Source organism: Chiloscyllium punctatum, chromosome 3 (assembly GCF_047496795.1).
Source record: "Chiloscyllium punctatum isolate Juve2018m chromosome 3, sChiPun1.3, whole genome shotgun sequence".
In the NCBI taxonomy this organism is placed as follows: Eukaryota; Metazoa; Chordata; class Chondrichthyes; order Orectolobiformes; family Hemiscylliidae; genus Chiloscyllium; species Chiloscyllium punctatum.
The window spans coordinates 158,423,587-158,439,233 of record NC_092741.1 but is presented as its reverse complement, the minus strand read 5'-3'; the positions used below and the strand labels follow the sequence as shown (position 1 = coordinate 158,439,233).

Genomic DNA, 15,647 nt, shown 5'->3' with positions numbered 1-15,647 from the left:
TAGTGAACTGGATTTAACAAATGGTTAGAAAGGACATAACAGATTAGAAATACAACAAATATAGATAATGCTGGAAAAACTCAGGTCTAGCAGCATCTGTGAAGAGAATAACCATGTCAATGTTCTGAGTCTGGTATAACTTCTTCAAAACTGAAAGGTATCAAATATAGTTTACATAGTGGCTAAATCCCAATGCAAAAGCTAAAAGGGTGAAGAAAGAGAAAAGGAGATGTAAAATGAATATAAATTATGTTGTCAAAGGAAGGGAATGGGTCATCAATACGAAGACCAAAGAGAAAAAACAGAAACAAGATAAAATTGGAGGGGGCTGGTGCTGGAGGAGAGAATGTAATAACCATACAATGTGACAGTTTCTGAAGTTAATATTGAATTCAATGTTGATATCTCAAATTTATTAAGTGCCTGAGCAGAAAATGAGGTGTGGTTTCTTTGAGGTTGTGTTGTGCTTAGTTTGAACATTGCAGCAAAATCAGAACAGGATGTTACCATGGGAACAGAATGGTTTATTGAAAAGGCAGGCTCCTGGGAGGTCAGGATTGAAGGTATCATCAGAACAGAGGCAATTGAGAAACTGAGGGAATGGTATGGAATCCTTGCAGAAAGTAGGCTGCAAGGAGGTGTGGTCAAGATAACGGTGGATACTGGTGGGATTATAATGGATATTGATGCACAGAGAAGGAGGGAAATTGGAAGAAAATTTGATTATTTTTTCTAGTTCCAGATGCGAGAAGGAAGCAACACTAAAGGTATCCTCAATGTATTTGAGAATATCGTGGGTGGTTTCAGGTGTAGAACTGAAAGAAGGAATGTTCTGTATATCCTGCAAAGAGACATTAAAGCTGGGATCCATTGTGTTACCCAGGGCCTTAACTTGGAGAAACTGTGATGAGTGAAAGGAGAAGTTGTTGAAATTGCAGCAGAGTGTGATGGTGGTGGATGGAGATTGAGCAAGCCCCTTGTTAAGGTAAAAGCAGTTTCTTCAGGCCATTCTAATGGGGAATAGCTGTGTTGAGGGATTGTACATCCCTGAGGAAAAACAGGTGGCTAGGACCAGAAAATTGGAAATTATGGAACAATCATGAATGTAATTGAGTATAGACCGACCATGGGAGACAAATAGTGTCAAAATAGGAAGAGTTGTTCATTGGGACAGAAACAAAATGTGAAATGATGGGTCTGCCAGGGCAGTTACTTTTGTGCATTTTGTGAAGGTGGTAGAAACAGGCTGTATGAAGTGAGGGGAGATTAGATTACTTACAGTGTGGAAACAGGCCCTTCGGCCCAACAAGTCATACCGACCCTCTGAAGAGCAACCCACCCAGATCCACTCCCCTACATTTACCCCTTCACCTAACACTATGGGCAATTTAGCATGACCAATTCACCTAACCTGCACATCTTTGGACTGTGGGAGGAAACTGGAGCACCTGGAGGAAACCCCACGCAGACACAGGGAGAATGTGCAAACTCCACACAGACAGTTGCCTGAGATAGGAATTGAACCCGGGTCTCTAGCGCTGTGAGGCAGCAGTGCTAACCACTGTATCACTGTGCCACCCTAATCTCCAGAGTAGATAAGGTCAGCAACAGTCCTGGAAGTAACTGCCTGGAGTCATAATCCGGGAGAGATTATATACCGTTTACTTGACGTCAGTTAGTGATAATTCTCCTCTCAAACTCTTTCATTTCCTGCCCTAAATTCCTATTTTATACATCATTCACTTAACATCACAAACCTTCCCCAAGAAATGTGTTTTGCAGCCTTTTATCTGCACCATGACAGTTTACTACGGAGAATATATTTTAAAAAAAGGAATTAGAGAGTAAACAGGGAATTATAGGGTAGTTACCCTGATATTGGTAATGAGGAAAATACTGGAGTGCATTACAAAAGATGTAATAGCAGAGCACTTGGAAAACAGTGACTGGATTGGACAGTGTCAGTATGAATAAAAAGGGAAATAAATCATGCTTAACAGATCCATTAGAACATTTTCAAGGATGTAATTTGTCAAGTTGATGAGAGGGAGCCAGTGATGTGGTTCACTTGGACTTTCAGAAAGATTTCAGTGAAGTGCTGGGATGAGGAGAAATGTCTTCACCCAGGAAGTGGGGGAACCTGTGGAATGCTCTGCCATAGAAAGTGGCTGAGCCCAAAACATTGGATATTTTCAAGAAGGAATTATATACTGTTCTTAGGGCTAATGGGATCAAAAGATCTGGAGGGATTGGGAAATGGGAACAGGATGCTGAGTTGGGTGATCAACCCTGATCATATTGAGCAGGCTCAAGGAGACACATAACTGACTTCTGCCCCTATTTTCTATGTTCCTATTGGGTGGCACGGTGACTCAGTGGTTGGCACTATTGTCTCACAGCGTCAGGCACCCGGGTTCGATTCCAGCCTTGGGCAACTGTCTGTGTGTAGTTTGCACATTCTCCCCGTGTCTGCGTGGGTTTCTTCCCACAATCCAAAGATGTGCAGGTTAAGTGAATTGGCCATGCTAAATCCCCATAGTATTCAGGGATGTATAGGTTAGGTGCATTTGTCAGAGGTAACTATAGGGTAGGGGAATGGTGTGTGGGTTACTCTTTGGATAAGATCAAAGTGGCTCAGATTTGTTCTGATGGTTATTGGAAATTCTAGACCATATATTCTGCTGCAGGTTCATGACCATGAAACATTAGCTCTGTTTCACTCTTCAGTAGCTGCCCGAGCTGTTGAGTTTCTCCAGCATTTACTATTTTTATTTCTGATTTCCGGCATCCTCAGTATTTTGCTTTCATTCTTTTCGCTGAGAGATGAAGAATCAGAGCTTTAGGCTGCAATCCCAGAACATTAATATTCCTGAATGAAGAAGCTGTACATAACTGGAGAGAATCTAAGGGTGGACTTCACCATTTTCCTCATTTCCCCTCTCCCCACCTTACCCCAGTTCCAACCTTCCAGCTCAGCACCATCCTCATGACCTGTCCTACCTGCCAATCTCCCTTCCCACCTATCCGCTCCACCCTCCTCTCCGACCTGTCACCTTCATCCCCACCTCCATCCACCTGCTGTAATCTTAGCTGCCTACTCCCCAGCCCCACTCTCATCCCATTTATCTCTCCACTATGGAGGCTCCCTGCCTCATTCCTGATTAATGGCTTTTGCCTGAAATGTCGATTTTCCTGCTCCTCGGGTGCTGCCTGACCTGCTGTGCTTTTCCAGCACCACTCTAATCTAGACTCTGATTCCCAGCATCTGCAGTCCTCACTTTTGCCTAGACTGCAAGGGAGGGTTGGGGAGGGGGGCAGCGGTCAGATAACCGACTTGGATAATAATGGTGAGATTGCTTAATCATTGCAAAAGAGTTCAGGGAGTCAATGAGGTGGAATTCAGTAAAAATATGGTCTTATTGGGTGATGTGTAGACAATTGTTATTTTTGCTGGGTTTTCTGTACTGTTATGTATGTTTGCTAAGATGACAATTTCTCAGTTGACTATTCTTTTATTCAGTTTAATCTGCTGTCGCTGTCATCAAGCTTTCTTCTGTCCTCTGGTGCTGCCACTTCCCTCTTCATGATAACTCCTATATTGTGCTCTGTCTCTCCTGGTATATCTCTGATGATGTGGGTCAGATTTATAAAGCCAACAATGCCTGCGTTGTTTTATAATAATTAAACCTCAGCATTAAAGATGGCTGCAGGAGTGGAGAGTTTATCATGCATCCAGTTCTGCCTCTTCAGTTGAAACTGTTAAAATTTCAGGCCATGTATTCCCCGTTAACTGGAACACTCATTATACCACTTTGTTCTCTAATTCCTAAGTTTATTTCAAATGTTTGGAATAACTGGTCTCATTTCTGCTGTTACACAGAATAATGCAAAGCTGTGTGTCGTAATTGTAATGAGTCAGCCAGTGGACATCTTATTCCCTGATTGGGGCTGTTAATACGGTCCAATAGGGAGTCCTGGCTGACAGATATAAACAAGAGTGTCAGGGGTTCTGTTTCCTGAAAGCTGGCTCTGAGGGAGCTGGATCAGTGTCAAGGACTATGCACATGTAAATAACAGGGGACTTGGTGACGGGATACTGACCTCTGGAGTTATTTCACTGAGAAGTTGGTATCTAGACCACTGGTGAAAATTTAAAGACTATAATTTAACTCATGGAACTGGACTTATTTAGATAGTATAACTGAGTATTATTCCTAATAACTTTGTCTGCAGAATACAAAAGCACCCATTGTGAAAATGCATCTTCTGACTTAATATGTATAATGTCATAGGATATCTAACAATTTGAATTTGCTTATGATATTAAAGATAGAAGTAAATGGACATTAAATTTCCTATTCCCATCATCAAAATCTGTTTTCAAATGGGCACTTGATCGAAATATTAATATTAACATAGGTGCATGGATTTTTAAAATGCTGATAACTGTTAGAAAGTAAAATGGAGGTGGAGATATCAAGTTGTATTTCCTGCAGTTCTAATAAGATGGATCTATTTGTCATTGTCAGCAGGAATGTACTGGGGCAGTGTGTTTCACATAGGTTCACAATGACAGCGAGACGTTGGTTACTGGCTGCCTCTATCCTGTCTGTGATCTTTCCTTTCACATGATCAACAAATTGAAATATTCTCTGATGATCTGGGAAATTCATTATTTTTCTAGTTTTACCATTGTCTTAAGATTCATAAATTTGGAATGTCGTGCAGTTGCATTTCTGTAGTAGGAGGATTTTATTTTCAAACCTCCTGATGCTGAATTGGTGTCGAGAAGTAATTCATTAAACCTTAATTCATGGACAAGTCAGAATCAGTTTTGATTTAAACATTCAATATTTGTAAACCCAGTGCTTAATTTGATTTTAAAAATAATGGTAAACAGAATTCTGCCACAAAAAAGTCATGAATAAGGGTGATAAGGAATAGTGCCTCAACGGACAAGCTGGTTTTCTTTTCAGATGGTGACTAATTGATTCCTGATCAGTTCTGTTCACCTTAACTTGATCTTTTGTGTGCTTAGATGGTTTGTCAAGAATCAGGAAACCTATTCATTTATTAAACAAACTTGCTTCCTGTAAAATAATGTCTGTGGTATGGGAACTGATGGACGGTGGTGGGTGATGCCTTACTGCGTTATGAAGGGTTAGAAGTGTACTGTACCTTTAAGAGAGTGAAGGACTTGGCAAGCACATTGAGTTTTGGAGTATTTACAATGTAACATTTGGCTCAGAACAGATAGCACTGGCTGAGACAAAAGCAAATTTGAATTCGGCCAATCAGTTTAAATTATACCCCAAAAATACCAAATTCCAATCAAGTTTGAATTTAGTATATTGACAATCTTAAAAGCCAATGATAAAATCTGATTCTATGGGGATATAAGACTGGGGTAAATTGAACAGTTAAGAGAACTGCCAAGCCAGCATGTAGAGAGTGCTCAAAACATAGCTCTCTTAAAGGTACCTTTATCCATCAGTAACCTGTGAAGCAGGAGTAATTCATAAATCCTGACTTTTTGGACAAGTCAGAATCAGTTTTGATTTAAACATTTAATATTTGCAAGCCGAGCACTTAATTTGATTTAAAATAATGGCAAATAGAATCCCCAAAAAGATGAAAAGAAGACTGGAATATAGGGAAGAACCAAAAGCTGCCTGGTTTTGAGATAAGAAGTTTTGTTTTGTAAATCTTAATCGGGATTTTTATTGGACCAGTATTGTAGAGGGAAAAGTAAAAGATAGGTTAGAGGAAGGAGTTGTAAATAATGATCTGTTAATTGTTCTCTGTTAATACTTTACGAAATAAAGTTGTTAATTTTTACTTTAAATAGTTTTTGACCTCTCGAATTTTCACAGATTACTACATGGGATAAATCTTATCTATGTTTGTCGGTTAAAATAAGCAGGAGAGTTTACCCATGTTGTAACAACTGGTAAAGATCAAATTCATCTAAGACTACACAATTGCAATCATTAAAGGTGTCATACCAAAGATTATTACATAAAATGATAGCTCGCCATGTGTGGGATAACATATTGGATAGAAGATTGGCTGGACAACAGAGAATAGAGAGTAGGAATAAATGGGTCTTTTTCAGGTTGGTAAGATGTCATAGGTGCTGTAACACAGGGGCCAGAGCTGGAGATTTGAATCTTTAAAATGTTTATCAATTATTTGGTTGAAAGGACCAAAGGTATGGTATCTGAATTTGCTGATGACACAAAGATAGGTAGGAAAGTGAGTTGTGAAGAGAACATAATGAGTTGACAAGGAGATATAGATAAGTTATGTGAATTTGGCAAATTGATATGATATGGGAAAACATTAACTTGTCTATTTTGGCAGAAAGACTAAAAGGACACATAGTCTCTAAATGGTGCATGTTTGCAGAGCTCTGAGATGCTGAGAGGTTTGGTTATCCCAATGCATGAAATACAAAAGGTTAGTCTGCAAATAATCTGGAAAGTTAAAACAATGTTCTGCTTCAGAGTGAAGGGAATTGAATGCAAGAGCAGGGAGATTATGCTGCTGTTGGGGAGGTGATAGCCTAGTGGTATTATCGCGAGACTATTAATCCAGAGACCTTGGTAATGTTCTGGGGATCAGGATTTGAATCCCACTATGGCAGTTGGTGGAATTTGAATTCAATAAATGTCTGGAATTGAGAATTTACTGATGACCATGAATGCATTGTCAATTGTTGGAAAAACCCATCTTGTTCACTAATGTTCTTCAGGGAAGGAAATCTGCCATCCTCACTTAATCAGGCCAACATATGACTCCACACCCACAGCAGAGTGGTTGCCTCTCAGACTGCCCTCTGAAATGGCCTAGCAAGCCGCTCAGTTCAAAGGCAATAAATGCCAGCCAGCAACACCCATGTCCCATGAGTGAATACAAATATACAGGACAATGATCAAACTGCAGTACTGTATAAAACTAGTCAACATACTTGCAGGTGGATATTAACTTGTTGGAAGCAGTTCAGAGAAAGTTTATGAGATTAATACCTGGAGTGAGCACCTCGCCTTATGAGGAAAGGCTAGGTCTGTATCATCTGGAGTTCAGAAGAGTCAGAGATGACTGAATTGAAACATATACGATCCTGTGAGGACTTGACTGGGTGCATGTGGAAAGGATTAGAGCAGCATGATGGCTCAGTGGTTAGCACTGCTGCCTCACAGTGCCAGGGACGCAGGTTCGATTCCAGCCTTGGGTGACTGTCTGTGTGGAGTTTGCATGTCCTCCCTACGTCGGCGTGGGTTTCCTCCAGATGTTCCAGTTTCCTCCCTCAATTGCAAGATGTGCACGTTTGGTTGAATTAGCCATTCTAAATTGCCCATAGTATTCAAGGATGTATAGGTTAGGTGCATTAGTCAGGGTGAATGCAGAGTGATAGTGGAGTGGGTTTGGGTGGGCTATTCTTTGGAGGGCTGGTGTGGACTTGTTGGGCAGAATGGCCTGTTTCTACACAGTAGGGATTCTAAAAAGACGTCCTCTCTTGTGGGAAGATCTACAACTAGGATCATAGTTAAACAATGGGGGTCGGCCATTTAAGACAGAGGTGAGCAAACGTTTTTTCTCAGAGAGGTTTGCTTAGACATAGATGAGGTGTCAGAAGACTGAAGGAATGCAAATGTGGTTCCGTTGTTTAAGAAAGGTACACTAGAAATGCCAAACAATCATAGGCCTGATTTGGAGATGCCACTGTTGGATTGGGGTGTGCAAAGTTAAAATTCACACAACACCTGGTTATAGTCCAACAGGTTTAATTGGAAGCACTAGCTTTCGGAGCGACGCTCCTTCATCAGGTGGTAGTGGAGGGTGTCATGGTATTCTAACAGATGAAAGGCTTAACAGACAATCAATTTTTCAATATATAATTTCAGTTACATCACACTGTAAATTTTTGCTTTAAATTCTGTGTGTTGATTGAGCCCTCCACTACCACCTGATGAAGGAGCGTTGCTCCAAAAGCTAGTGCTTCCAATTAAACCTGTTGGACTATAACCTGGTGTTGTGTGATTTTTAATCATAGGCCAGTTAGTTTTCCTTCATTGGTGGGCAAATTGTGAGAGTCAATCCTGAGAAATTGCATAATCTGTCACTTAGAAGGGCATAGGATAGTCGACAAGGCTTTGTTAAGGCAAGATCATGCCTTATAAATTTGATTGAAGTCTTGAAGGAAGTGACGGGGAGGATCGAGAGGGTAGTGCAGTGGATATTGTCTACATGAATTTTAATAAGGCATGTGACAGGTCCCACATGGCAGACTGGTCAAACAAAAATGAAACCCTGTAGGATGCAGGGTAATGTGGTGAATTTGATCCAAAGTTGGCTTAGTAACAGGAAGCACAGGGTAACGGTCAGTGGCCATCCTTGCAAATAGAAAGCTGTTCCAAGTGGTCTTCTGCAAGGCTCGATGTTGAGACCTAAGCTGTTTGCTTTATATGTTAATGATTTGGATTTCAACTTGGGGGGCACAGCTGGGAAATCTGCAGATGGCACAAACATTGGCAGTGTAGAGGATAGTGCAGCGTAAGCTCCAAAATAATATAGGTGGATTGGTGAAGTGGGCAGGCAAGTGGCAGACGGATTTCAACTTGAAGTGTGAGGTAATACATTTAGGGAGGTCAAATAATAAGAGGGAATACACAATAAGTGGGAATATACGAGCGGGTAGATGTAGCAAGAGATCTCTGTGTACCAGTGCACAGGCCCCTCAAGATAGTGGTACAAGTAGATAAGTTTGTAAAGAAGGCTTATGGAATGCTCTCCTTCATTGGCATAGGTATAGAATACAATAGTAGGGATATCTCTGCTTTTTAAAAAATATTACCTACCAAAGTGAACAACTTCACATTTTCCCACATTATACTCCATCTGCCAGACTCTTGCCCACTCACTCAACCTATCAAAATAAGTCTGCATATTAGCCCACCTATCATTACCTCATCTGAATATATTGTGGCCATGCTTTTGACCCACTAAGTCAGTGATAAATATCAATTGTCAAATGCTGAGGGGCCTGCACAGACGCCTGTAGGAGCCCATTCCCCACATCCTGCCAATTTGGAAAAGACACTTTAATGTATCCATCATGCTCTATTTTCTGCCTATAAACCAATGTTCTATCCATGCCAATACACTACCCCTGCACTTTGAACCCCTACTCTGTGCAATAACCATTTATGTGGAATGTTTTTGGAATTTGGAAATCCAAGTGCAAACTGCAAAGTGCTCCTGTTTATCCACAGTACATCTTACTCCTTAAGAATTCCAATGTACTGGTTCAATACAATTTCCCTTTTACAAAATCATGTTGACGCTTCCCAATTATCTCAAGATTTTCCAAGTACCCAGTTCTAACCTCCTTGCTGATTACCTTGGGAAGGCATTTGAATCAGGCATTAAGCTAACCGGCCTGTAGTCAATTGTTTTCTGTCTCCCTCCTGTCTTGGATAAAGGACTTTTTTTACTACTTTTCAGTCTGATAGAACCTTTCCTGAATTTAATAAATTTCAGCCAATTAACATCAATGTATCTGCTCCCTCATTGGCCGTCTCTGTTCAGACCCTAGGATGGCGTTTATCGGAACCTGGACATTTATCAACCCGTAATTCCTTCAGTTTGTTCAGTACCGCTTTCCTAGCAATAATAATCTAATCAAGTTCTCCCTCCCTTCAATCTCCTGCTTTACTGTATTATTGGGATAGTTCCAGATTAAAGCTGAGATTTTCCTTTCGGGCAGCAGTGTTGCTGTAACTTTGGCAAATGGAACATCTCCTGGGGTCCGACGACCTCTCACTAGAGTTGATCTGCTGTGATCTGCTCTAATGAGATGATCTTGGAGAGGGTGGGGTACTTGCACAGCATCAACACTCTGTATTGAGAGAGGCTGAGAGACTGTTACTGCAGCTTTGGAGCACATAGTGAGATTTTTTTCTCAGGCTTTTTGACTGTAGGTAATATTTTATATTAGAGGAAAATGCTGGTAATAGTCAGGTAGTATCTGTGGGGAGAAGAACAGGGCAATTCCTCAAGTTGATGACCATCCATCAAGAAATGAGTAATTAGAAATTTTCAAATAAGTGTAAGGAAGGTGATTGGAAAAAATATCCAAAAAGGAAGATCTGTGATAGAGTGGGATACAGGAAAGAGTAAATGATGAGTTCTGGATGGAGTGGTAACAGGGCAGGATGTATCTCGAGGGGAAGTGTGAATAAACAGTTGTCTTCCGAAAGTGAAAATGAGTCGGAAATTCTTATCCTCAAAAGCAGTTTTTCTGTGTGATTTGGGGGTTAAACATGGGATTTTCTGGTTTATATAGCTAAGTACGATATGATGGAGCAGTCACAGATGGATATGAATATAAGTATAAATGTATATAAGAAGTATAAGGGGAAATTTTAAATGAAACATTCTATGCAAAGTCAGAGATGGGAATTGTATAATCATTCTTCCAGACTCTTAAACAGGATAATCAGTCTTCCGGTTGGATACAATTGCTGTGTTCCAGCAGGATTCTTTTATCTAATTTTAATAATTAAACACTAATCCACAGATTTGAGGCAGAGAGGTATCAAAGATTGCTTACCAGCAATAGATTAGACCCAACTGAAGACAGATCTATTGGAATTGGAGTTTAGCTAACTAATTTAGACACTGAGAGAGCTCCATTGTCTGAAGATCCTTGATCAAGATACAGTTTCTACTGATCCAGATACTTTGCAAAAGGGGAAATGAGATTATAAGATTTATTGCAAAGAAGAATCTAAAGTGTAATGTAAGCAGCAAATAAAGATCACCCAAAAGCAATTTACATCTTGGAAACACTTATTCGGTTGAACAAAACAGTTAATCATTCAGAAGTTCAGCTCAGAGAGGGAGGAAAATAATTTGAAGTCAATCCATAAAATTTCAGCTGCCTGAAACAAAGGCAAACTGAAGCAAAAACGGAAGGGATGCACATTTAAATAAAATCCAGCAGGGAAGAATGGGAGAAAGAACTTTGGCGGAGAACAGAGGAGCAAACATGAAGTTGCTGTGGAATCACTGGAGGATGTTTAGGAAGAGGGAAAACAAATACAGGTTGAATCTTTAAAAAGCAATGAAGATTGAGTTATAGTGGAATCTGTAAGGACAGAATAAGGAGGATCTTTCTGCTGATATAATTGGCAGCAAAATATCGGAACTTGATTATTCCAAAATGCCAAATTTAATGAGTCAAGCTGGTCTATGATATTTTATGACAATGTTGATTGATCTGGCTCATTAATTCACAGGCATTGATCGATGAATTGACTTATCTCTGTGTGAACTGGAATTCTTCCCAGAATATCCTTGAAATTGATGAGCTAAATGGATCTTAATGGAAAAGCAATAGGAAGCTTCAGAGTACTGTTACCATTTACTAACATCACTCACTCTTAATCAGGAAACAATTACCAAACTTACAAATCCAACATCAAAGGAAATCGTTAAGACTTTGTGTTTGACTGACTCTCAGTATAATTCATTGTCTTCACTTTACGACAGCGAATTTATCACAAATCTCTGTAGAGATTGACAGTTTCCTGAAAACTGACCAACTTGTGAAAGATGATGCCAGTGATTCAAGTGAAATTACATTAGTTTTAGAGAACATTATCTAAATATTCTGTAACATAAAGGTAAACCACCAAAAGCAATACAAAATACCAACACTTGATGACTAAGATATATTTAAGTTACACCTAGAGTTCTCAAGATGAACAAAAGTAGTTTACAGGCAGTAGATTAGTTTTGAAGTAGTGTTTGCTGTTATGGAAACAAACACTTTAATTAGTTTTAATGCAATAAATACAGTCAGCAGTGAACCACTAGTTTTTCTATATTACAGTGTGGCTGAAGGATAAATATTGGTTTGACCACCTGGAGAACTCTCTTTGAATAGTACCATGGGTTCAGGCCTCAGAGTAACATGTTATCTGAAAGATTCTCCTTCTAACAGGTCTGTACTTGCTCAGTATTGTGCTCAGTATCAAATTATGTGTTGGCATCTTCTGCACTTAGCAGAGACAAGGGTGCTATCTGCTAAACCCATGGATTCCTCACCAGAACCCATGAGGCTAAATTTCCAATTGAACAACTGACTATTGGTTGGGATCTAACTGGTTTCCACACTTGTAGTAGACTTCTTGTGACAGTATTTCTGCTGATATTAAGTTACTTGTCGCAGGTTGGGAAGGCTGTGCCAGTAGAAGAAGCGATGCTGAAAAAGAAGCAATTGTTGCAGAAAAAAATAGAAATTGTTGGAAACACATCAGGTCTGGCAGCATCTGTGGAGAGAAAGGATGGCAATGTATCAGATCCAGTAACCCACCTTGTATTCTGAGGAAATGTCACTGGGCCCAAAACATCAGCTCTGCTTTCTATCTACAGATACTGCTAGAGCTGCTGAGTTTCTCCAAAAACTTAGTGTTTTTGTTACAAGTTTCCTGCTTAGTCTGTCCTTATTGCAGATGGTGGTAGTGTTCCCATGTATTTGCTGTCCTTGTTCTTCAGGAGGGACTGATTGCAGGCTTTAAAGGTGCTCTGAGGAAGGATGAATTAGTGCAGTGGATGTTGTAAAGGGTATACACTGCTGCTACTGAGCATCGGTGGGGGATGGAGTGGATATGGTGCCAGTTAAGTGGGCGGTTTTGTCCTGCATGGTGTCAAGTTTCCTGAGTGTTGGTGGAGCTGCACCCATCCTGGCAAGTTGGGAGTATTCCATCACAGGAAAAAACAGGCTTATGCCCGAAACGTCGATTCTCCTGCTCCTTTGATGCTGCCTGACCTGTTGCGCTTTTCCAGCAACACATTTTTAAGCTCTGATCTCCAGCATCTGCAGTTCTCACTTTCTCCTAGTGTTCCATCACACTCCTGGATTGTGCCTTGTAGATTGTGGAGGAGATTTTGAGGAGTCAGGAGGTCAGTCCCTCACAGTAGGGCTCCTTGCCACTGACCTGCTCTTGTAGCTAGAACATATATATGACTTGCCCAGTCCAATTCCATTTCTGGTCATTGGTAACCCCAAGGTGGTAGTAGAAGATTCAGTGATGGTAACACCATTGAATGTCAAGGACAATGGTTAGATTGTCTCTAGTTTGATATAGTAATTGTCTGGCATCTGTTATTTCTCAGCCTGAACTAACTGCACAGAGGCTGGTATCCTGTCACCAAGTCCCTCTTTATTTACTTGGGCAGAGTACACTGGCTGTGGCCAGCCAGCTCAGAGTAAGTCCCTGAACTGATGAAATTCTAAACCCCCTATTATATTTTTTCTTTTCTAAAATTTTATTGAACAGTACAAAGTACAGTTAACAATAAACAGAAAGCAGCAGTTCACAAAAACCCCACAGGGGAAAGGGCAGCAAAGCCAAACCCCAAACCCCACCGTTCAACCAGTTCTCAGGGAGATGAGGACAAACCTCAAATCCCACTTCCATTTATCACAAAGATAACTAACAAACACAGGCAAGACAGTGCAGTCAATCAGATACAGTGCATAGAGCACACACCCAATATAGCTTAAAAAAGACATCCCTTGTTTACATTGGCCAGGCAGGGCTTCCTGATTGACTAAGAAATCTTTGAATGGGGTTATTAGCCTGGGCCAATGAGATGCACCAGTTTCCAATCACTACACAGCCCAAGCCTGGATATTGCGGGATTGGAGCATGGACTGCTTCGCTAACTGAGAAGTCTAGAATGGTGCTGAACATTATACAAGTATGATGAAAATCCCGACTTCTGATCTTTATGATGATGAAGATGTTTGCGCCTGGAACACCACCCTGAAGGACTCCTGCAGAGATGTCCTGGAGCTGAGATGACTGACCTCCAACAACCACAACCTTCTTCCGATGTGCCAGGTATAACTCTAACCAGTAGAGAGTTTGCCCCCTGATACCTATTGATTCCAGTTTTGCTCGGGCTCCTTGATGCCACACTTGGTTGAATGCAGCCTTGATGTCAAGGGCTGTTGTACTCCCCTTGCCTCTGGAATTCAGTAGGTTAATGTTTCATTCAACTTTGAATGAGTAGCTTGTAAATTTCTGAAGTGAAATAAAATTTTCCTTCCTGTCTAGGATCTTCAATTTTCCTGTTGTCTACTTTTTGTTTAACTTCAATTCTCTCTTTTAGCTGAGCTTACATTCTACTACCTTAAGTTCCATATTTTTATTCATTAACTTTGTCATTTTCCTTCACAGAAATCACCGGCAAAGAAGTTGGGCCATGCAATTAGTAAGTCCCTTGGATGTGTTCCAAGTCGGGAACCACCTCATCCTATATACCCTGAGATGCCAGAGAAGCCTCTCGATTTGGCCCACATAGTGTGAGTAATGAACTTTTTAGATGAGGTTTAGCTGTAAATACTGGTATAGCTTTTATTTGTAAACAAGTTAAAGCTTCAAATTGATGCTTGGCAGAGTGACCGACTGCAGGAATGTTCTGTGTACTCCCAGGAGTCATCTTTATTTGTTGTTTTTCAAAGTGGTAATTCTGGTTTGCAGCAGTTATTCACTCTGTGAGGGACTATTTGGTCATGATTACTGGTCATTTAGAACTGCATGTTCTTCCTTAATGCAATAAAAACCTGAGTAACAAAAAGCGAGCTCTACTATCATTCTAGACTTGTTTTTAGACATGGTCATGTTAATGCTTTAAAATAGGACAACACAAGAGAACAAATCTACACGCAAGGGGTGGTCATTCATCCTCTCATGGTCTGCTGTTCAATTACAAGGCTGATCTCTTCCTCCCCACTTTTAATCCTTGATATCCTGACCTAAAATAAATCTATTCATTATAGTCTTAAAATTACAGTTCAGCCAGCATTATGGTTTTTCACGTATTACAATGTAAATGAAGGAACCAAAAAAGATTTTTTTTAATTGCAACAGTCCTAGAAAGTGTTATTAATATTGCGATTTTCATTTGTAGTGTATGCAATTGATGGTGATTCTTCTAACTTTGGGTTTCAGTTTATGCAATTTTGTTGATCTTTCTGGCAGAAATCTGTCCAAACAAGAAGTATCTGCAGTAATCATGTATCTTTTAAGAGGTTCAAACAACATATCATGAGTTATGTCATGATTGCATATGTTAATGCAGTTTGGGAAGGTGAGAAAGTGAGGACGATGACTATTGCCTGACTTCAGCACTTGTTTCTAAAGTGCGCAATCAATTTGTAGTTTGACGTCTAAAATAAATTGTTTAACTTTTGTAAGATTGGTTGCATTGTTGTTAGTGCGATTTAAACATTCAAACCATGAGAATTGTGATTTCCCAAAATTAGAATGAAATTTAAGTGGAGCAACACATTGGGATTCTGTGGTCAACAGTTTGAAGTATTCTGAATACAGTACTTCGCAGTGTTGGATGTGCATGGTATACGGGATGAAGACTTAGCATTTAATGAAGCCTGCACTTCCCAGCAGCTTTTGTTCAGGATTTAACCAGTTAATGCAGATACAGCTCCAAAGTGTTTAGGTTAGATTAGATTCCCTACAGTGTGGAAACAGGCCCTTCGGCCCAGCAAGTTCATACTGACCCTCCGAAGAGTAACCCACCCAGACCCATTTCCCTCTGACTAATGCACT

General features: G+C 40.3%; 1 protein-coding gene across 14 annotated transcripts in view; it reads left to right on the top strand.

Annotated features, from left to right (window-relative positions):
• dtnba (dystrobrevin, beta a) overlaps positions 1 to 15,647 on the top strand; it is a 516,323-nt gene that overhangs the window by 198,930 nt on the left and 301,746 nt on the right. For all 14 annotated transcript variants that reach the window (XM_072563143.1, XM_072563151.1, XM_072563188.1 and 11 more), the window contains exon 9: positions 14,256 to 14,380. In XM_072563143.1, the coding sequence (XP_072419244.1) occupies positions 14,256 to 14,380 (125 nt within the window). The remainder of the gene's footprint in view (positions 1 to 14,255; positions 14,381 to 15,647) is intronic.